Source organism: Cephus cinctus, unplaced genomic scaffold (assembly GCF_000341935.2).
Source record: "Cephus cinctus unplaced genomic scaffold, Ccin1 Ccin1_scaffold0093, whole genome shotgun sequence".
Taxonomy (NCBI): Eukaryota; Metazoa; Arthropoda; class Insecta; order Hymenoptera; family Cephidae; genus Cephus; species Cephus cinctus.
Genome location: NW_014332832.1, coordinates 501177 through 525006, shown reverse-complemented (window position 1 = coordinate 525006; position 23830 = coordinate 501177). Strand labels below are relative to the sequence as shown.

The 23830-nt window shown below is 40.9% G+C and overlaps 1 protein-coding gene and 1 long non-coding RNA gene across 3 annotated transcripts in view; one reads left to right on the top strand and one right to left on the bottom strand.

Moving 5' to 3' along the window:
• The window catches only part of LOC107274170 (PH domain leucine-rich repeat-containing protein phosphatase 2), a 41576-nt gene that overhangs the window by 8431 nt on the left and 9315 nt on the right, over positions 1-23830 (bottom strand). For both annotated transcript variants that reach the window (XM_025091634.1, XM_015752975.2), the window contains exons 3-6: positions 20067-20220; positions 13194-13328; positions 9647-9885; positions 525-682 (exon numbers count right to left, since the gene is read on the bottom strand). In XM_025091634.1, coding sequence (XP_024947402.1) covers positions 525-682; positions 9647-9885; positions 13194-13328; positions 20067-20220 — 686 coding nt within the window. The remainder of the gene's footprint in view (positions 1-524; positions 683-9646; positions 9886-13193; positions 13329-20066; positions 20221-23830) is intronic.
• LOC112495378 lies at positions 3995-6474 on the top strand. Its single transcript, XR_003061816.1, has 3 exons — positions 3995-4702; positions 4778-4846; positions 5021-6474. It is a non-coding gene; the product is annotated as an uncharacterized LOC112495378 (long non-coding RNA).

Below are 23830 nucleotides of genomic sequence, written 5' to 3'. Positions count from 1 at the left end.
TTTGCTTATTTACATATTCCTTTTCATAATCCAAAAAGTCATTTCCTTTCTGATTTTACTTTCGTTCGTACAATTTTTTCTCTGCCTTCTGATTGTACGTTTCTGCGCTATATTTTTACGTACTATTTTTTTTCTTCGACAATTATAATTGCTGATTAGCTTTGAAATTCGTCTAATTAAGTATAATTTGAAAAACGGGACTTTTGATCAGTCCGTTATAAATAATTCATATACTCTACCAAATTAGATCATACATTTCATAGGGAAATTTATACCTCTCTATAATTATCAATGGTCTACAATTTAATTTCACAGTATATCCTCAAAAATTACTTCATGAGACATGAGACTGCGTTATGGAATTTAACAAAAATTCCTTAAACATATGTCAAAAGTTTCAAAGGTCCTTTTCTCACTCCGCAGTAACTTGTAACAACAATGCCTACGAAGGGATGCTTTCGAAGCAAAAAATAACTCCCATAAAGTCCTTTCGACAAGATTGCCAATTCATTGCCAAATAATACCTTTGCAAGATACCAAGATTACTGTCATGATTCGCCAATTGATTCTGTCCCAGGAAGATCTCCTCAATAACTGGGAAGGCAACCACACTGTCTGGGATCCTGGAGAGTCCACCTTTGCTCAGATCGAGTCTTCTGGGACATGCATTCAGTTGAGTAGCCTATGAGAAACAGAAAAAGAAACAGAATAAATAAAAGAAATTAAAGACAACACAAAAACTTGACTAATCAATTAAAAAAGACATTTCTAATAAAAACTGAATTTCATATATAATAAAAAAAAATAAAACTCCACATTCTCTGTTTTCCCAAGGTCTGTCACCTCTATCTCCAAGGAGTCTGTCTCCAGTGTATCCTTATCCAGATCGTGCTCCTCCATGATAGCTACCAGATTACCAATATGAACCATGTTCAAGGATATTCACATAGCCAAGACAGTTATTGCTCTTGGAGAAGCCGCTACCGATTAATATCCTGGGGTGTCCAGGTCACAAGGATAAGGAAAGCTTCACGGTATACAAAGGACTATATATACACAGTCCACACACAGCATACAACAACCGCGTACACAAACATAACACACAAGCCCCATATGTGATTTTATCGCGCTGTTCACTGCTGGTAAAGTGTCCGAAGAACCAGAAGAAGAGTATCGTGAGAGGAGAACTCGTCGTGGTCGTTCCTTAGCCAAGGATATACGGTCGCCAATAAATTACGTCAGTAACTTGGCGTCTTCCTCCATGGGTCCACCAGGCTACAAAGATACGTTCCTGTATAGGTTCCAGAAGATCCTGTCTTACGTTCCATTTATTTATCCACCTTTTGCATTTCCTTTATCGCACAGAGACATTGACCAGTGACGTCAGGGTATCAGGACTCTCTGCCAGGTTGATTCAAGAGGGAAAATCAACTCCATCCGATTAACCAGTTCACCGCTGATGCGCCTAAGATACGTTCGATAGTCTTGAAACGTGCGTATGTCCTCCTTGAACTCTTCCTTTATACTTTTCCCTTTCTTATCTATTTCCATTCAGCACTACACCGTTCGTCGCCCAGTGATAAAGAGAAAGCAAGATCCTTCCCGGATACGTTCCAATGCGTCCTTTGTCTTGTCCTTACCAGCCAGATCTCCTCCTGGGCGTCCTGCTTTAACGTCGCTTGTGAAATTTATCGTTCAGCCATCCGCAAGGGAGTAGCCCGGGACCCATGGCTGTAAGGAAAAAGGAAGCAAATAGGTTAGGGTGCAAAATAAATAAATGAGGTTAGGTGAAAGGAATAGGAAAAAGATCATCGATGAGAATCTTCACTTCGTAAACAGTGACAACAGTAAGGAGATGCAGCCTCTCCCCGCCCCAGGTCTTCCAAAAAAATACAGGACCCCGATGCTCCCCGAGCTGTTTAAATAGAATTAAAAAAAATTCAAGATCCATACACAGTAAACAATGCAGCTTCGTCTCCAGTCAGTCTCAATAGATAAAAAGGCAGATTCACACGATATAAATTTTACTCCAAGACGCAGCAGTCCTTCCTCTCTATATATATCTATACAGACCAGTCTAAACTTTCAATAGACTTTAATGAGGCGCGTGAAATATGGTGAAGAGTTTTCGTTCCTCAATGTTCTTTTTTTCCTTTTTTCTCATCCCTTCTATCAGCATCATCCCTCGGCGCAGCTTCACCCTCAGGATCCTTCGTCTCATGCTCTTGCCAAGTAGAGCTCGGCCCCTGACCTCACAATACTCTGATCGTTGAATTTCGCTTCGCTTGTCGAAATCATTACGTCTCGTACGGAGTACGAATCTGTTCCTCTTATAACTTTGATTGTAATACAGATACAAGGGTACGCCAAGTACAGCTTTTTGTTTATGTAAACCGGAAGTAATTGGTATCCTAGAAATTTGTCCCTCTTGAATTCTGCTCGTTAGCAAAAGCCTGGGCTACGTTTTCCGAGAGTCTCTTGATCAATGAGTACGTTGAATTTTTTCTCATACATCCTCCGTGGGCTTGATTGTCCTTTACTGTCTCACGTTCTTCTCTCGCTCACTCCGAATATTCCAATGAAAGAACATCGCCCGTGTTACGTAATCGATTGATACGATTAACGCACGATACTCCTGGCTATTATCGTGTGATTAATTAAAGGGCTCTGACGTGTTGCGTATGAGAGTACGGTGTAGTATACTGTATAGGTATACCGACATAACCATTCTGTTGGTTATAGACAGTCAATGGGAGAGGGGCGGCGGGGAGCGAAGTATGCCGGAGCGAAAGCAGCAGATTGGATCGATGGCTTAATTAATTACACACGTCGTTTTTACCGCCTCGAATCGACAGTTTAATTAATTGCTAGTGTTAGCCGTTTATTGTACTCGCAATTTCTCGCAAATATTCGCACGAGCTTGTATACCCGGTACGTGTTAGTTGAATAGGTTAAGAAAATTGACATAAATTCACATTTCACTTAAAAAAAATTTTCTCTCTCGCACAATACTTTTTTTTTTTTTTTTTTTGGTATACTTTAAATTATAACCTATCTCTCTCTTTTTCTATTGTATTATTATTATATATATATATATATATATATATATGTGTGTGTGTGTCACATATCGATTATTCTCTCTCTCACTCTGGTACAGGGATCCCTTTCGAGAGATTTTGCCACGAGAGTCGACACTTTACTGGCGAACTGGAGTTTGTCGTGTGTCTCGTGGCACGTAAACCGGAAGACACGCTCGCTGCTTACAGTTGCGCAACTTCTTTCTCACCGTGACAGAATTCACATCGCAACCAACCACCGAGAGGACCTTCGAGAGAATGAAAGGGGAGTGGTCGTTGAAAAAAAAAAAAAACGGAAAAGGGAAGTGAAAAAAAAGAGCGGAATACACAGCCAAGGATTTTCCGACTTTCAATCTTCATATAAGTTCCTATTTTTAAAAAATGTAAAAAAAAAAATGAAAAAATTTCTGGAGCTCTACGTAACGTTTGGTATCCCTATGAACGACCTTGCAAAGAAAATGGCCTAACGGGTCGGTCGGTACACAGTAAAGCTATAGGGGTAGACTAGTGTTGACATGAAGTGTCAAGTAAATGATAGGGTTCCCCACGTTAATAACAGGTATCAGGTTAATGACGTAAGGAACTAGCTGTAACAGTAGTGACAGTAGCAGTTGGTAGCCGTGACGTAAGCGTCATGTATTTTGATGGAATAAAAAAAAGAAGAATATAAAAATTTCAAAAAGTTTTACATTAAAGTACAGTGTCTCCATCTTCCGTGGGATTTATGAGGAATAATGCATATTACTGTTGTAATATTACGCAATATCACTGTCCACACAGAGGAAACGCTTAATGGGCAATTTAGGAAATTATTTTGCGTGCTTGGCAGTCGTCTCTGACGAGACTGATGGGAAGTCCTAACGGTTCAGGGTGTCATTACTTTATTATGCTATAAGTGAAATACAGTTACTGAGGATCGGAGTCCAGTGGCGATAATACCAATTCAGTGCAATATATATATATATATATATATATTTCAACCTTTGAAAAATAATATTGGAAAACTGTTAGATCTGAGCGATGAGTTTGAATGGTACGGTTTTCTCTCAATATATAAATAGAATAGTAGAAAAGCCAAAGGAAACCACCGCGGAGCAGTAAGTTTTCCTTCTTCCCAGTAGGAACCATTTTACGATCGCTCACCTCAAGGAGTTTGCATCTTAAAGTCTCGTTTCTAGCCAGAGCTCGTTTACCGTGGAGTCCGCGATAAGGTGCATGTATTTACGTGTTACAGTGCACCTGCGCATACAAGTATAGACATACGGCACTGCATAGAGAAGTGCAACGCCAATAGCGGAAGGTTCTTCCAGAGCTGCATACATACATTTATTTAAGTGGAACGAGTGGGGGACGTTCGCTGGAAATGGAGGTTGAGCTGAGATGGTAGCGAAGGGCATAAGAGAGACGGTTTGTGGCTGTTGAAGAGGTTAGTTGAAAGATATTAGTGAAGTATCGATGAAGGATTTAAATATAGAAATACGTACGTACTTGTTAAGAGTTCAGCCGGTCGGGTTACAGTGAGTTAAATTGAAGGTCGTGGAAGGATGAGAGTGACGGTCGTAGAGAGCAGTGAAACATAGCCGTAAATAAAGTTTAATTAAACTTCTGAAGTCGACTGGTAGTAGGTACGTGGCACCGGGGGGGTTTCTGGTAACTATCCAAACTCCTGGAACAATATTATATTGCACTTTCCGTGGTAGGTATCCTCCAGGAGTGAGAGAGACAGGTCCGGTACCCTCCAGACAGTGGATGGGTTTAGTCGTTGGCAGGTGAGCTGGGGTCAACTGTTGATTTAGAAGGGACGAGCAGCTGGAGATGATGCAGGAATATTTTGATGCTGGGGCAAATGAATTTTACATAGTGAATGTAATAGGAATGGTGGGAGACGTTGGAGATGAAAAAAAAAAATTGGTAACTCGTTTTCACGCTTGTTTCCCTTGCAGTTTAGATCACGCGGCAGAGGGGATTGATTGGAATTATTCGGTCTGCGGAGCGGCGTTGGAAAAAGTCAAAATGGGGGAATGGTGTTTGAATTGGAAAATCGAGTGGGAGAATTGACAGGGTAGATACGGGTTGTGGAGGTGGGCAGTTGTACGTGGGGAAACGTTGGCAGCGCCCCCCGTTACGCATATCACGGTAGCTACGAGAACCTGCCTGGGATTAACCTCTAAAGCCTGATGACGAATAGCTCTGTCGTGAATAAATCGAAACGAATCCGTAGAGATGTTTCGTCGATTCTCTACAAAACCCGACGGCCATTGAATATCGATTCTCGCTGGTATAACGATTTAAATAACGCAAATCCGGGCTATATCGTCGTCGCTTCTGATTGGCTCGAGGATAAGGTATTGTAGTAACAGATATTCTAAGCCTGCGATGCATCATGGGAAACGTGTCCACCGGTGGCGCCGCCATCAGTGTGTCTAACGTACTATCAGGGTCTTATAGTGTATGCGTGTTAACTCTGATCCGTCCTCTTTGTCCCAACGAAGAGTGAAGTTGCCGCGTTCGAGAGGAAATTTTCGTTTCGTTTGCTCGCCAAAATCTAGTGATTTCAAAGTGTGTCACGAAAGTTGACAATAACCCAGAAATCCAGACTGTGCCACCGCTCGACGCGTTTTCTATGGTGCACTGTACGATTACAATGTCAGGTTCTAATAATACCGCTGGAAGGAAGCGACGGTGCTGCCATCTGTATTATCTTTTCGTAGCCTCTATCCCGTGACGGTTGCTAAAATATTTGTGTCATTATTTCGTGTAGATTCAGGATGAAATTAGGGAGGTTATTTGGCCGCAGGATAATTTGCTTAACAGAGATATAAATACACGGTGGCAGATAGACTTTTGTGTTTCCGTTTCTCGACGGCGTCGGCATTCACGGTTGTAAGCGGGAGCTTTTAAATCGATGAACTCACCACGGCCACTATGAATTATGAAACTTGTAATTCATGGATGTCCATGGAGCGTGAACGAGCAGTCTGAAACTCTGCTCCCCCCTTTTGCAGGGTCGACCACTTCAATTACGAGGTTCGTAAATTAGCAATTCGAGCCCCACCTCTCTTTTCTATTCCGAAAAAAAAGTATGTTTCCAACTTTGTTTTCCTATTCTTCTTACTCAGCTATACCTTTGATTACCAAGATCGGAAAAAAGGTTTAGCACGGGGAAATTCTCGATAAATGGAAAATAGGCTATTCGCGAGAAATCCGAGCTTTACTCTAAACCCATGTCGCACGACACGATCGGAATTGAACTTAGTACATTAGGCAGGATTATATTTCAGTATGATGGCAACCCTTACGAAATTGAATGTGTATTGGTACACCTGCTAATGCCATTACTAGATAATAACGGTCTGTAATGGTTATAAATAAATAAAAATATTCGACAACCTTTATCATCGTGAACATCAATTTCAGGAAAATAAAAAAAATAAAGATAAAAAAAAAGCGTGGAACAAAATATATAAACGTAATCCTAAAGATTACACGCACAACGCGCAAAAAAAAATTTTCAGATATTATCGCTAAAAGAAACGGTGCGATTTTGACGATCCTAATTTCACCGTCCATCCTCTGTCGAATTTCATAAATTAATGTCAGTTTCACAACCCTCGCCCTTATTTACGAGTCGGCTCGTCTACTGCTGAATTATTTTCACAGAAATTACGATCGTCGTTTAGTTCCATTGGGAAATAAAAAAAAAATAGAAACTAATCCAGTCTGATCTGGTCTGAGCTCGGTAGGGTCTAATAAAGCCGCCACGCTGTACCTCGTAAACAAGAGAAGGTTTACTTTATTCTGATCCACACCGTTCCAACGCAAGGGGGATGAAGTAAGTTTTACGAAAATCCAACCAGTCCCGTACGATCAACTTTCTTTCCTGTATCGTTTCAGCAAGCGTAGGTTGAGCCTGAGTTTGTGAAAGTCGACATAAAAAAAAGTACCATAAAGAAGCAAAGCACGTATCAGCAGCCATTGTTGTACTCCGCCATTGTGTAGTAAATTCGTATATTCTTCAAATACAGCTATGAGATATCTTAAATGGACAAAACATTGAAACTAACTGTAATATCTCTAAATCCAACGTACGTTACGTACATACAATAATACAAGTGAAGATGAGTACTATAAGCCGTTTCATAAATCACAACGTCTGGCTGCTAATATCACTAATGTCTACCGGGAAGCCCAGACACCTGGTGCCGTAACCTTCCACGAGTTTTGAGAGATACAACGGGGAACAACGGGGAATCCACGAGTACCGTCGCCATGTTCCCAATACATATACGCAGGACGCTGACAAGGCACACAGAGTTCCGTTCGCATCCTGCGGATGATGGTTTCTCCTTTCTTCCTTCCCTTGGACTTTCTTTTTTACTCTCGTCTTATTGACATCCATTATGTAACGAGTCCTTCCAAGAAGAAATCTTTTCAAGATCAATATTTAAGTGGTTGTCGACTCGTGTAAACTTGCCTTTATTTGGTGCTCAGTAATATTACCTATGGGGTATTCTTGCATTAGATTCCTTTTCTATAATAGAACATGCAGCAACGAATGAATAATCCGCTTGCGAGTATCGTACAAAAGAAAAAAGACTAGACAAGTTTTGTTACCCAAGTATCGTAAAGTCTCAGGGTTCTGCCCCAGAGAGTTTAGCGAATCAGTCTTTGAACTAGCAAGGGAATATTTCCAACTCCTCTAGGTTTACGCGTTTGGTTATTAAAGTTTCCCGGAGATGATTTATATAGGAGGCTGCGCCTTTAAGCCATGTTTGCATCAGCCTGGAAGCTGTGCTCCGCCTTTATTCTCGGGCTCGTTTTTCATCGTTCCGATCCAAGATCCGGCCTGCAAAGATGACGGCTCGCGAATGGCCGTAAGGAGTAGCGAAACAAGGAACGGAGAGAAGGGAGTGAAAAAAGAGAAATATACTGAATGAAAGATATTTTCACGGCAGAAAATATAAGAATCACGTCAGAAAACGGCCCGTCGCTGTTAATGCAAATACAGCCGATTACATGCTAGAGTCACGGGTGGTAAACGTGGACGCCATCACGCGTGGCGACAGCTGGGATTTCTATTCGTAACAACGATTCCGAGGAAATATATTACAAGGGTTGTGTACACGAACATTCAGATTATCAAAAGCATTCAGGACAGTCAGATATTACAAACACGATATCCAGAACACTGCAAACAAGATAGACTCTGCATAACATAAACTCATTGTCACCACGTAACTCGTACCCATCGGGACACACGGAGTGACTGGCAGCAAAGACCATGCTACCTGATACAGATACACTACCATGGACTATCGAAACCGCCAGCGCTCTCCCCGTAGCTGGTGGAAGTTGCTCGAAGCTTCTATGCAATGCTAGCAACTGGCCTAGTCGGTACAGATATCTATTAGCAATACCAAACGTACAAATGATTAATGAGTGTCTAGTACGTCTGATTGTCAGTGCGGTGAGCCAAAGGACATCGCATGTATCCATCCGGTCCGTTGTCAGGACTAAAACCAAATTCGTGTCTCCTGTTAGCACCAGGATGTAATCCAGCTAGGAGTATAAGCTTATTCGCGACTACAGAGCTGCCGTGTCGACGGTCGTGTTTCAACGTAATGGCGGGGGTCCCTTTAATGCGTTCGCATTAATGAGCATCAAAATAGTTTAGTCTTATCCATAGATTGTAGCATTTGCATATTGGATATTACATAGCCTGATAGACCGATGGATCTGTATTATGTGTCTACGTATAGTCTGATCATTTACACAGGACTCTGTGTATGTATATACGGAATATTACAGTTAATACTGTACGAGGAGACTAACGCGTTTCAACGGGAAATTGGCAGGAACTATATTGGGTATGGGTTGATAGGGTATCAGAGGTAGTTTTCTGATTTTGCTTTACTCTATCGTAGGTATAGTAGGTTGCTATTAGGTGTGCACATATGTATAGGTATAATCGTCTATCGCATGGATTCTCTGTATTATATGAATAGAGCATTCATCATTGGATGTGCACGAGGGTTGAACGAGCTTGCACGTAGGAGCCTACCATAATTTTCCCTATGAACATACAGAACTGGCCCGATGAAATTTCCCGCAATCCTAGTACCTGGTTCAGTTGATGCGACGGTGAGGTTTCTGGCTGTGCGAAGAAGAGATAGTTTGAATTTTTTACGTTCACCTAAATACTACATTTAATTCCAGCTCCATTTTGGTCATTTAGCGCGTCATCGCGAAAGTCATGAAAAATTGACTGATCTCATCCTAAAAGCCAGGTCCTTAATTTCTCAAGCTTTCGTAAACTTGGTAAACGACTGGTAAACTCTTAGATGGTTAAGAAGCTAGCACGAAAATCAAAATTCTCCTCTCCGTTCCTCCTCACTTGACACTTCTCGACCTCAGAATAAATTCCCATGAAAATATGGTCTTTGATCTTCCGTCCCTGGTAAGTCCTCTCAAAATTATTGGTGGAGTGGTTTCAGGCGTCATCCACTTTAGGTTACCAACCAGGAGCCATCTTCTTATCTACTTATCTAAAACTGCGTAGACAACGTTACCTGCTTGAGCCAACCGCGCCAAAGATCCCGGTCCCAGGGATGATGGAAACCAAGGTACAGATGTCTTGTTTCCTGATGATGAGCATCGATTCGATATTCATCGGTCTGCGACGTCTGCTGCGTTATCCTTGGGAAGCCGGTTACTCGTAAAACCAATTTGCCAATTCTGGAGGGTGCGTAGCAAACAGCACCACCACCTCCACCGAGCTCCATCCATTCCGGTCGCGAATTGGGGGTCGCTGAAAAACGTTCACATGACGATATTAGCATAACTGGTTACTACCCGGAGGTCGGAATAACAGAGGCAATATGATGGATGACAAGTCTCCCGAGATAGGCATTGCATATATGTACAGTATGATGTAAATCGAACGCATTAGTCGAGTCAAGAATGGCAGAAAATTGTAGATATTGAATTTTCCCTTTAGTCCAAAATCAATTGGTCGCTATCGAAAGAGAAATAAATTTTTTTTAAATTCTCCGACATTTTCCAACTTTTCTACATTCTACCTGAGTGGGAGAGAGAGGGACTTACGGGCACTCGCGCAAGTAAGACAAGGACGGACGTGCATATTCACTCGAATTGATAATAAATAATATCTATCTTCCTCGTTAGGTGTCACCCTACTTGAATTCATTGTACTACGGATGCTATTTCCAATGGTCGTGAATTTTGAATAATTGGACAAATTGAAACTTATATGTATATGTATATTCAAGTGCTGTACAAATTGAAGATGGTATCGATCGATTATTGTTATCCTTGTTATTATTATATATTCGATATCTATACAAGCCTCTCGTGACCTATCGTCAACGAGGTATTCAATGTGACGCAAGAAGAGCCACCGACTTTTTTGTTCCTTTATCTAATTTTTGCATTGCATGTACTCGCAAGGAATGATTGTTGAAACGACAGGGGAACAAGGATTTATAAGGATCCTAGGTCCATTCTGGTATTCATCGAGTGGTATTAGTGGTACCAGCGATACTAGTGCTAGCAGAAGTAAATGCGCCGAGTGTACCGCAGCTGATGTAATCCTTTGGCACGAAAGACAAGCTTACGAGAGTGGGCGCTCGTTGAAATGAAATCGCAATGGTAATCACATAAGCATTTAAGTTTACCAGTAGTTGTAGTTCTTGTGCACAGATGGCGGTACGGTTCGCGAAGAATTTTCAAATTATAAAACAACGATCGGCGAACGAAGATTATGAAGGAGCGCGAAGTAAGAGTCGTAGATCATTCTAAAGACTTGAGGATATGGGACGAACGTGTCCCGCGAGACCACTTGCCGGGATGAACGGTTAGCGTGTGACGTCATATACGGTAATATCGTACTTCGGAAAATTAGTCGCCATTCCTGCGAGCATAATCGACTTGGAGACTTCATCAGGATTCATTATTCACTCTGTGCAGGTTTCGTGTTAGAACGTGAACGTGGGTTATCTAGATTTGAATTTGAAATTGCCGTTAGGAAGGCGCTGCTGTGCCAGCGGCAGAAAGCGGAACTGTTCGAGAGTACCCTCTTACGTGTTATCGGTGAACTATTCAACTGAAATGCCTAATGGTTCCGATTCGTTGAACGATCGGTATGCCACGGGCAATTCTATGACAATTAAATAAATTTCGTATTAAGGCGTGACGCTTTCGAGCGCGGTTGCGCATGCGCAGGGCCATTCAAGTGTCTCCGGGAAAGTTTGACCGTAAAGGGAATAGATAATGATCCGTGGCGCGAAAGATGGCGCTCATGAAAATTCGTAGTTGCGTCACAAATGCCTGTGGGGGGGGAGGCTGGCGAGGGTGATTTTTTTGGGGCAAATTTGGAATATCAATAGAACGTGCCATCGTTTGTCCAGGTACTTTACAAGGGTGACTTTCCATTGTGGGACTGGACAGATCATCCCCTCGACTCGCGCAAAGAAATATTGCCGCTCGATAAACCGATATGAATAAAAAGAGAAAAGAAGAAGCCAAAAAGAAAAGTTGAAACGACGTCGTATCAAACCTCGTGACGAGAAATCGCTCCTGGGAGTCTCCTCGTTTCTTGGGAAAGTTTCTATTTCACAGAGAAGAGGGTCGAACGGGTGTTTTTTTTTCCTCTCCGCTCGACTTTGAATTATCGACACAGCATTTCGACTGAATTGATATACATGGGGTAATCGGATCGAGGCGAATTTCTGCCAAGTCAGTTGGACAGTTTACAGAGAACGTTATTAATTTAAATTGTTTATCGTTCAGGGAGGATTTTAGTAATTGCGTATATTCGAGATCTGTGTCGTTAAAGATCACAGGAAGTTGACCGCTGTCAAGTTCTGGTAAATTATACTATTAACTGGACTATGGCTTTCCTTTGGTTGGTTCCTGGTGAGTTACCAATAGGGTTAGAGGATAATATACTATACCACTCTAACATTATACAGAGTCTATAGCATAACCTAATATAGCTTGTCCTATTTCATACCAATGTGAGACTTTAGAGAATTGCCATTTGGGCTCGACCCATGAACAATTTCGAGCACAATGTAATTAGATAATACAAAAGAGTCAAAAAAATAAAAAATACAGATCAAGGAACCTAGCACAATTCAGACAAGACAATAATGACATCACCGATGAAGGAGGTTACTTTCGCACAAAATAAAGAATTACAAGGAGCGTTAAGAAGTTGCCTGGCCGAAATGAGAAGCTGGGCAATCGAATTTTTCGAAGGCCACCTGCCGGCTTTAAAAGCCCGTCTGAACTTTCTTAAGCTCCCAAGAAAAGTTTGGTGGGGTGAGCTTGCAGTGAAGGGTGAGGAATAGAAGAGGTCAGAAGAGGAGAGGGAAACCGACTATAATCCGATCAGTAAATAAGATGCTAAGCACAGTTAAAAAAAAAAGAAGGAGAGAGAATTTCGCCATAGACAAGAGAGTGAGAAGAACGAGGTGTAATCCCTCTAAGAAACTAGGAGCAAAGGAAAGAGACCGTCAGACTTTACATTAAGGTCAGGTTAGGTCACGCTGCCATAGGCATCCTTAGCTCCTGCGGAGTGATATCGGTGTTCGCGAAGGAATCATCCAGGGATAAGTCGTTCGCTCCAAGGAATTCCTGATCCACGATTCGCACGCATGACCATGGCGTGGAGGTTCCGCCGGAAGGATAAGGCCAGGACGTAGATAAATGACGTGGCTTAGCCAGCAGGATTTTACCTACACGCTGGAGGGACTCTCAGAGGGTGTTACATGGATTCCTGGAGGACGATGGGTTTGAGGTATCCTGATTCGCCATCCTATTTCTGTGACCGGCATCTGGAGTCTATGTATACACTCAAACGCGAGGAAGACCTTGATTGAACCTTGACCTCTCTTATGTACCCCTTCGGTAACCTCCTCCCCCCCCCTCTCACTCTTTTGTCCATCAGCTCCCTTTGTCCTTTTACCCATCGACGTCCTCGGTGCTGCTATCTCTTTTTTTCCTCCCCTTTCGACAAAAAAGAAATTCTTCGACTACGACACAAGCTTTCAGAACGGCTATAATGTATATTGGAACTCACTTGGATACACTTACCGGGATACAGTAACAGTCTTGAACCGATGACAGCTAGAGGTCGACGCTTCCATTGCGGAAATACCAAGCCTTTCAGTACGAGGGCATAACCACACCTGCTATAGCCTAAGAGTTCTGGCAGAGGGCTGGCTGGACCTGTAAATCAAAATGAAAGCACCATTTAATATCTCTTAGTTTGCACAATGTTATATTTGTTTTTACCATATTTCATTATTTTTAACATGAGGTATATTGCAGTTCGTTCCGTTGGTAAGTTGACTTGAGAAAAATGAGGGTTTTTAGTATCAGACAAATACGCCACTCGCGCACCCGTGTTATTAATATGTACTGCTTGGTTTTCACGTAGCCTGGCAACGTTTTCAATCGAGTCAAATTTTCTACACTTACTATATATACGCACGTGGAGACTGTACTCGGGACGTCACGCTGGGTGATGTATAACATTGTTTTTTCTACTATTGGATTTATTATTTTTCGAAAAATCCAATTCTCGTGTGATGCGCATGCGCACGTGTGATATACATATACTCTTGTTTACCCATTCGGTGCTAGGATTTTATATTGGTATTCCTTTATAGGAGTTTATTGTTCCTTGGTACGCGGTGTAATCACTTCCAAGTATATACACAACCGAAATGTCTTTAATTAAGGATTTCTCTTAAATGTTTTCGTAAATGAAAATAATTCCGAAGTCAGGTTGTAGAATCAAGTTCTTTTACGATTTGTTTTCTCCCCTATTCGTCCAAGGGATAACGATCCAATACGTTTAAAGTTTAGGTATTGAAATTCCTTAATACCTCTTCTCTCGATAGAATAAATATATCCGCCATTAATCGATCCTTGTATAGTCTGAGCAGGAATATTTATCAGATCCAAGGAACAGTATTAATAGGTCGAATGGGCGATAAGGATTACGTACGTGAAAATTCATGGAAGGTATGCACAGTAAGGGATAAAGGGTCCGTTGAATTTCTGGTGGGAATTTCAAAGTGTGGAAAATGAACAATTTCCGGACTGCTTTGAAAATTTACATAATTGTGAGAGGCAGCAGGCTATATAGCATAATAAAATGAAAATTATAATAGTAATACTCGTCCGTTTATATTTATTTACCTGCAATCTGCTTGTTTGTGGAATATTAAACAGGGTTCCATTAAATAAATAACAACGATACGTTAATGAAATGGCGTATTTGTTTGTATGACGACCATTTTCCATTTTGCATTATTTCATGTCACAGGAATAACAAGGAAAATTTTTTTAAGTCAGTTTATACCGTCACAAGAAATAGGTAAGCCTTGTCGAAGGCAATATTAGAAAAATACAAAGGTTCCAGGAAACGGTAGATGCCGCCATTTTAAGCCGTCTGACCTGGAGAGCCCGGGCTGTGTTTACACAAGCTTTACCCGCACGTGAACGACTGCGACTGTTATGAACTGGCATACAGTCCCACAGTATAGCGTGACTACGAAGCGACTTACTACTATTATACAACTAAAACGAAACGTTTGAAACGAGCTGAAAATGAAATAAAATTCCAAGCCTTGCCTTCCCCTTTACCCAGCTCGCCAAACTGCTTTTAACTCTACTCTGTGTTCTTTATGCCTTCTCTACGTATTTTTTTATGTTTCTGTGAAGGTATAATATTTTTAAATGAATATTTCGCCGTCCCTGCATTGCTCTCTAGTTTTCCCGGTAGAGAAGCACGTAGTAGAAATACAAGTAATTCAGTCTATTATTAATCAAGTGAACTCGACAGGATTGCGTTCAGAATTTTGGCCACGACGGAAATAACCATTGTAAATTTTACAGTGTTTAGTTTATCAGTCAACTACTGTGTATCTCTCTACTTTTTTTTTTTTTGGTACAACGAAAACCCCGAGTTTTCAGAGTTAGCTCGCTAGAATGCCGAGAGCTACCCCATAGAAGAGAGCAGCATACAGAAAAGCCAGTTGAGAACGAAGCGTGCTGGTTATCCAGGCAGCCATAGGCTAGTAAAATTCCTGGGTGAGCTAGCACGTGGGTAAAAACTCGTATAATTAATGCCGCTACTATTGTTTGAACTTTCCGTGATACGGGCCTGTTTTATCCAGGGGTAGTGACGAGGTGGAGGACGAGGGCAAGGATACGAGAGTAAGTAAAAACGATTCTGCTTATCATTCCGCTGACGTAATGCCGTGAGAGTTGTTTTTAGACGAGTAATGAGAATGAGAGGAAAAAAGAGGCTGGCAATGTCCAGGGGAGTAAAAGAATGCTTTTTGGAAGTAAAACGATTTTTTTTAAAATTATTACAGCAATACCAAGATAAAACGTTTGACATTAGATACTTGGTAATCTGTGATTAGCAATAGTGGGGAAATTTCTCTAGGGACACGAAAATCTAGGGGTAATCGTTAATAATCCAAGATGACGACATTCGATAAGTTCGCAATGATTGTCAGGTTAGGATTCAACACGGTAGAAGGCAGGAAGACAATGTTCGACGCCGTTTTAATATCCGCGAAATTCCCGGTAAGGGCTTTAGACACACTGGTGGTAACCGCGCTAATTGCTAATAGGTCCCAGAAGACTTCGTACCTCGGGGCAAACTTACGGGAGAAACTAGAGGTCGTTTCCCCCAACCGGAAATTGCATCAACTTCCGACCGTCCAAGTCAACCAGGTCTTAACTTGCTACATAACCCCTGCCGCGACCGGTTACACGCGGGAGACTCTCTATGGACCGCATCGCCGCCATTGCAATTGCCCCTAGCAACTTACACGTCAACTCCTCAACTACGAAACTTGACAACTTCAAAGTTTCCACCTCGATGCCCCCCCCCCTCCTTCCGTAGATAGAAGTCTGGTGAAGTATCCTTTCAAAACGAGAAGTGTCGAGGAAACTGAGAAAATCTGTAGTAAAGTAACAGCCCGACGTTCCAAACACACTGAACAGACTTCCCGTAGAAGATTCTCCATCTTGTCTTAACAGTCAACAATCCCATCCTCATCTGACCCAACTTAAGTGAATTCCCCTATTAAGTAGTCGCTAGCAACTGTAATGACCACTAACGAGCGGTACGCCATGGAGTTTCCTGAGAAATTTCGAAAATTCGAAAATGAGAGACGGAAAGCAGAGAGGGTAAATGGCGTCGCGACGCTAGGGCACAACGACCGACTAACGCCTCAACGTTAAACGCTAATTATCGCGTTTCTAACTCCCTTGGTAATTTCTGGTCGTTGAGGGTTCTCCTTTACTCTTTAACGTACAATCATAACGTACTCGAGATACAATTACGTTAACAGAGGAGAATTCGCAAAAGACTAGAAACTGAGAAAATGGAATAGCAAGCCAGTCAAAGAGGTTACGTAGAGATTTGATAAACTGTCAACTAAACGCTTTCATATTAACAAATAGCAAAATGCATATGTACTTACAAAAGTAAAAATCCTTAGTATGTTACGAGATTCCCTCGTACATGTGTAGGTTATGTGCGCCTGAGGCAGCGTCTGCTCCACGCAGGAAGAGAAGCATGTAACCGGCACGAGAGACAATCAACGACGTTGTTTGTGGGACAAACAACAATTAACTGTCCCGAAGTAGAATTTCAGACATTGAAACAACGCACGGCGCACTAGTGGGCTACGTAGAGAACTGAGAGGCCAGACTAACCTACTTATCTCTCCCACGCTCAGGAACGCTGGCTCGATGGTATCTGGTTGACATAGGTTAGGTAGAATTGGTAGGAACCAAATGGTCAGAATAGAATTTGTTAAGCCACAGCACGGTTCGCTAACTTTAGTTAGATATTCGTACGCGACTCTGCCTAATTGATTTAACGATAACGAGACGATGGCCACGCTTCACTAGCGCCAGGCGAGAACTGCGGCGACTGTGAGAAGTACGGTTACACACGAGTTACACTATCGGTATAGTTTTCATTTGTTCCCCTCCTGTGACATCTATGCATGAGTCTTTCCGAATCGAGCCCACTCGAGTTACCTAGCTGGATGGCTCGATCATTTTTCAAACTTCCCGGAACTTGCTACTGGAGCTCCCTTACCTTAACGACAATATTATACGCGTCCTTTCCCTCTTCTTTTTTTTTTCAAACATAACTTCCTAACCTAACGCTCGCCCATATTTTTTCGACTTTTCTTCTGTTTCTGTCACATTTCATGTTTTCCTTTTTCAAGTTCCTTTTTTTCATTGCGTATATATATCTATTTTTTTTTATTCTCTTGTTTTAACACGTAAGACCTGCCCGAGCGTGGAGTGCTGCTGAATAAGCAGTGACCGGAAATAGGATGTGCTTTGTCCTGTACGATTTTAAATTTTCACTCTTCTCTCTTTTTCATTTTAAAGCAGTTAATCTCTTTCTCTTTCTCTTTCCTAAATTCACTTGCTCCGTGACGCAATACGGCTTGCAATATTAGATTTTTAGGTTATTTCCAGAAAGTCTTCCGACAATTTTCGGGAAATTACTGTAAAACTCAAGATGACTCCTTTCTACTATCCTCTACGCGTATACATACTGTCGAGTTTCACTCATCAAATCCGTAAAACGGAGTTTATTGCGTTTTTCCGGTTCTCGTGATTTTTCGTACCTTTTTAATCAATTATTTCTTTTTTTGTCCCAGTGCTCGATTTGACTCCCTCTGCCTTTTTCGACCTGACCAAAATCAGTCAAATGAAAGCAGAAAAAAAGAATCGAGAACACGAATCTCCAGTAAATTCGCGAACAACGTCGAGCGGCATGTTCGACGTGGTGCATTTTAATTGCACAAATGGAAACGGTTCTACAGTGAGTAATATCGTGATGATTTTTAATTGAGAGAAGACAGAAAACATGGTCGCAATTCTTTACACAGCAGACAGGATAGTTACTCCGTTATGTTTTTCCAAGTTATCATACAGCAATCTATTATATTACCTACAAATTACTCGAATTGTTCTTCTATGAGAAACTGCGTAATCGCGAAATCGTAACGATTCGCGATTTTCCATTTATGAAGAATCTTATATCCACTAATTGCGAACGATTTGCAATTTTATATTCGATTACTAATTTCACATCTGTATTGCTCTAGAGCTTAACCAGTACAAGTTAAATTCTACGATTCACGAAAAAAAAATTTTAAAAAGGCAGCATTTCGGATGAAAACTATTTTCGTTTTATTCGAAACAAAAACATTCCCTTAACCGAGTACTACAGGTGTGTACCACATATTGTTCTCGTTGTGAATTATTTATTCTATTTTCATGCAGCCATTGTTACTGCGGATAAATGGCCAATAACACTCTTTAAAAATATTTCACTGATTGTTCGGGTAATTTGAATTCACGATGCGACTTATCACGTGACACGCCATTGGCGTATGAACATATTATACAGTGCTGGTCAAAAGTATTGGCACGGCACAATGCTGGGTCAACGTAATCCACTACGTCAATACTTTTTAACAACACTGGTATATAAATTAATCAAAATTTTCTCCCAAACAATACCAATGAGTTGTACATTGGTCCAATATCAATGAACAGGTCCAAGGGAATAGAAACGAATCTACCACGGGTCTCGAACAATAGGAATTGGCAGGTTTGATAAAAAATGAAAATGGCTTGTCTCGTACCGTATTATTAGATCCTGTCCACGTTTATTTTTCTGTTTCACTGCTAGACAGGAAACTCCTAAGTAGATATAGATTCATGCTGAACAGACAGAGAGGCAGATATACTATATATGTATACACGTAGTAACGATCAGCAGGTATACAAAAGAAAATAGCCGTATTTCAAAAAAAAAAAAGAGAGCAATAAACCAGCTACGGAGTTTTCGCGACCACGCATAAATTCAGAGTCACGAGACCAGCCGTAGGCATCGATGAAAAATGTATTTCATTAAAGGACCCATTACGTAAGAGTAAGGGTAGAATTTCAGCAAAAGGGGGAATGCTGAGTTTGACAATGAGAATTGGCAAGGAGCGTCCCCCTCCCCTCCCCTCAACCATAGCGCATTTACTTTTTTCTTCCTTTTATCGATTTTTCTCATTCTCATAGCTATCGACCACACTCAATTTCCACCTCTTCCAGTACCTACCCTAATATTCTGACTCGATTATGGCAAGAAATTTACAGAAATTCAATCATTTGATCTTGACTAACGTCTTATCTGTATCTATCTGTACTATATATATTTAAGACTTGAGTGAACGAGGAAACTCGTGAAAAAGGAAGAGGGAGGACGCTTCCGCTATAAAGTGTCCTCTTTATTATCAGCCATGGAACAGGGAATCGATGGAGTAGCTTTTTTTCACTGATGATCGATATAACATCGAAGGCGACGATAAAAGTCGATATCACAATCTGGCTTCTTTCTCACGGAAATCCTAATGACGCTTGGGTATACGTTTCAGAGTTCATATTTTCCTTTGACGTTGTTGAAGCGCATCATATGTGTACGGTAAATATGTATGGCATGCGAGAATTTTTGTATGTAGGTACGATATACACTTGACTAGGTACCATCTGTATATAGGTGCATGTAAATTCTTTAACCTCTGTAAGATATCAATCGGAAAGCAGTAATGCTATCGCGACTTTCCCAAAAAGGTATTGAAATCGGTTAAGCATTCCTTTTCGACAAGGTAGGTACGTAGTTTGGTGTACGCCGCATTGCAGTTAAAATTTAGTAGCATGCTTCTAGTGGAAATTCAGGAGAAAGACCAAAAAATGGTAGGAATAAGGAGAAAAAGAATATATCAAATTTATAGGGGATGCTGGTACAGGTTAGGTACTTTGGTGTAACGTTGCTTGTTGCTACTGTACAGTACTGTTGCAGATATTAAATAAAGAGATGCTATTCGTTTTGGTTTATTTATATTTCCCACTCACCCACGTGGAAGGCGATTAGGTGACGCAATTCCGGATCCACACCCAGACGAGCTCGTCTCGACGCTTCCAGGTAACCAAGGCGTTGAAGAAACTCATCTTGCAGCTCCAGGGGCTTCTCCTGCATCGATAATCTACGTCCAGGCTCGCCGCCGTACTGTAAAACGAAATAAAAGAATAAATAAAAGATATCCTGACAAATAGGCAAGATCCTATAGTTTATGTATTCGTATACTCATAGGTTAAGTCGTCCTGACCAGTGTGTAGGTATGGATTATAGGAATGCTTTTGGAATATATGTATGTCGGCAGGTGATTGGAATATCAATGTGAAATGGATTAAGTGAAACAAGCCGATTAGAGGGATATGTGTAAAAGGTAACGTAATAGCTATTCCATGCGGGTAAACATGGCTGTAACAAGGGATTTACGTGTCAAAAGGATACTTACTAGTTGAGAGAATGGATTTTCTATCGGTAAAGAATATCGTATAAAAATTACCTCTTTTATTTTTTGCTTCCTTTCTTTCGTTTATGTTTATACTGCAGGATGTAAGGAGATATCGTGATTGACAGATCTTTGTAAAATGAGGAAAAGCCATCTTGGTAGAGTATCGAAGCTTTGGATATAAATTGCTATTCTTCCTGATACTGGGTATTCCACGGCAATTTGAATTGTTTACGTTACTGTACGATCATTGGCCACGCGCGGCCATATTGGATTCGTCTGCTCGTGGGTAGGTAACTGCCTTGGTCGTGAGGCTCGCTCGAGAATATATTTCTTAACGGAGCGACCATTGTAATAATTAAAAGCTCAAGAGTGACCTGGATGTGAAGTTCTTAAAAATATAACAAGACAGAGGTTGACAAAGGAAGAATGTCAAGAAGATTAGAACCAGGGAGACCAGTAGCTCGAGAGATCGTAACCTTATATCTACGACAATGACAGGTTAGTCGCTTATGAATTTTACCTTTAATGTCATTTCGCCGCGATCGTCAATTAATATTAAATTGGACGCGACCAGCTCAGCTAGATTTCTCAACGATCTCAGCCTGACATCCGTTTTTAATTATTTCACTGGCATTCTCATTAAAGTGAAGCTATGTGCATACGTGAATTAAATTTAATTCAAATTCAGGTATGTATGTACATACACATAAAACGTCACATATATTTACGTAGCTACGTCTCTAGCGGACGTTGTCCAAATTTCCTTTGGCAAATTTTCCAATACTAACATCCTTTGCAGCATGTCGCATTCATCAATCGCCTTTACTTTTCAATGTTTACGTACCTAAAATACCTTTCCTCCAAACACTCCAGTAAAATCATCGATTGCAGGACAACAATAGCTTCCCAAATAGCTTCCCTATTCACACGTTTCAGAATAAGTCAGGGCATATTTGCGTAACTTTTATATTTAAACAGTATCCTATCATAAATCACGTCATTTGAAGGAATAAAGATTACCGATACGCGATTCTGATTGTTCTCAAGGAACTGTTTATTGATTGATACATAATTTGATAAACAATGATGCATATAATTGATATTGCGTATCTATTGTATGTATGTACGGTTGATACAGTGTGGCGTTCTAGTTTCTCAGGAGGTGGTCTATTTTCAATTTCGTCGAAGCCACCCCTGGTTACGGTTACCCTACCCTGGTCTAACCTTACTCAACTAAAGAATGTAGGGGGGTGCCAAACTATTGTTTCAGTATATCAGGGATGTAGTAGCATGTACATACACTGGAGTCACGCTATCTTTCTAGGAGATTTTAAATGTGGTCATTGCTTGTTTATATATATATTATATACATATATATGTGTGATCGTTCGTTCCGATCGGACAAACTTCCTGGAATCTGTGGAACGTCCGGTCCCCGGAGACTGGCGTGTAATTAACAAAACTCATTACAGCGTCGGTTGCCATGAGATGAGATGAGAGCTTAGGTAGGAGACAGGTAGAGTGGGTGTGGAGGTCGAGAGGGGTCGGAGGGGGCAGTCTCTGTTAATTTAAAAAGCGTCATTTTTCGTTCGAACAGAGGGTGCAGGAAGTTAGCCCCCCATAATTCGAAAATTCCGGTTCTACTTGTTGTTCTGGCTTGTTCTAAGTTTGTTCTATAATGCTCCAGAACAACAAGTTTCTCAACTGAAATTTGTAGCGATGAGGCGAAAAAAACCACTTTTTTATTGGAACTGCCCACTTATGGAAAATCAAACTTTTTTTGTTGTTCCAGATTGCTCTAGTTGTTCTAAATATTGTTCCAGAATATTAATACCGCTAAGTAAAGAATACTTGAATGGGATCAAAAAAACGTTTTATACTGGCATTCTCATTAAAGTGAAGCTATGTGCATACGTGAATTAAATTTAATTCAAATTCAGGTATGTATGTACATACACATAAAACGTCACATATATTTACGTAGCTACGTCTCTAGCGGACGTTGTCCAAATTTCCTTTGGCAAATTTTCCAATACTAACATCCTTTGCAGCATGTCGCATTCATCAATCGCCTTTACTTTTCAATGTTTACGTACCTAAAATACCTTTCCTCCAAACACTCCAGTAAAATCATCGATTGCAGGACAACAATAGCTTCCCAAATAGCTTCCCTATTCACACGTTTCAGAATAAGTCAGGGCATATTTGCGTAACTTTTATATTTAAACAGTATCCTATCATAAATCACGTCATTTGAAGGAATAAAGATTACCGATACGCGATTCTGATTGTTCTCAAGGAACTGTTTATTGATTGATACATAATTTGATAAACAATGATGCATATAATTGATATTGCGTATCTATTGTATGTATGTACGGTTGATACAGTGTGGCGTTCTAGTTTCTCAGGAGGTGGTCTATTTTCAATTTCGTCGAAGCCACCCCTGGTTACGGTTACCCTACCCTGGTCTAACCTTACTCAACTAAAGAATGTAGGGGGGTGCCAAACTATTGTTTCAGTATATCAGGGATGTAGTAGCATGTACATACACTGGAGTCACGCTATCTTTCTAGGAGATTTTAAATGTGGTCATTGCTTGTTTATATATATATTATATACATATATATGTGTGATCGTTCGTTCCGATCGGACAAACTTCCTGGAATCTGTGGAACGTCCGGTCCCCGGAGACTGGCGTGTAATTAACAAAACTCATTACAGCGTCGGTTGCCATGAGATGAGATGAGAGCTTAGGTAGGAGACAGGTAGAGTGGGTGTGGAGGTCGAGAGGGGTCGGAGGGGGCAGTCTCTGTTAATTTAAAAAGCGTCATTTTTCGTTCGAACAGAGGGTGCAGGAAGTTAGCCCCCCATAATTCGAAAATTCCGGTTCTACTTGTTGTTCTGGCTTGTTCTAAGTTTGTTCTATAATGCTCCAGAACAACAAGTTTCTCAACTGAAATTTGTAGCGATGAGGCGAAAAAAACCACTTTTTTATTGGAACTGCCCACTTATGGAAAATCAAACTTTTTTTGTTGTTCCAGATTGCTCTAGTTGTTCTAAATATTGTTCCAGAATATTAATACCGCTAAGTAAAGAATACTTGAATGGGATCAAAAAAACGTTTTATACATAGCAAGTAGATATAGGACCATTTCGAACGATTTCCAGGTTATTCCAGCTTGTTCTAGGTTTTCCTAGGTTTCCGTAGGTTTCTCTAGGTTGTTCTAGATTTTTCTAGATTGTTCCACGTTGTTCCACATCCTACCACGACCAGATAGGACAGTCACATCAAACCAGGGAAACACTGGAAAAGCT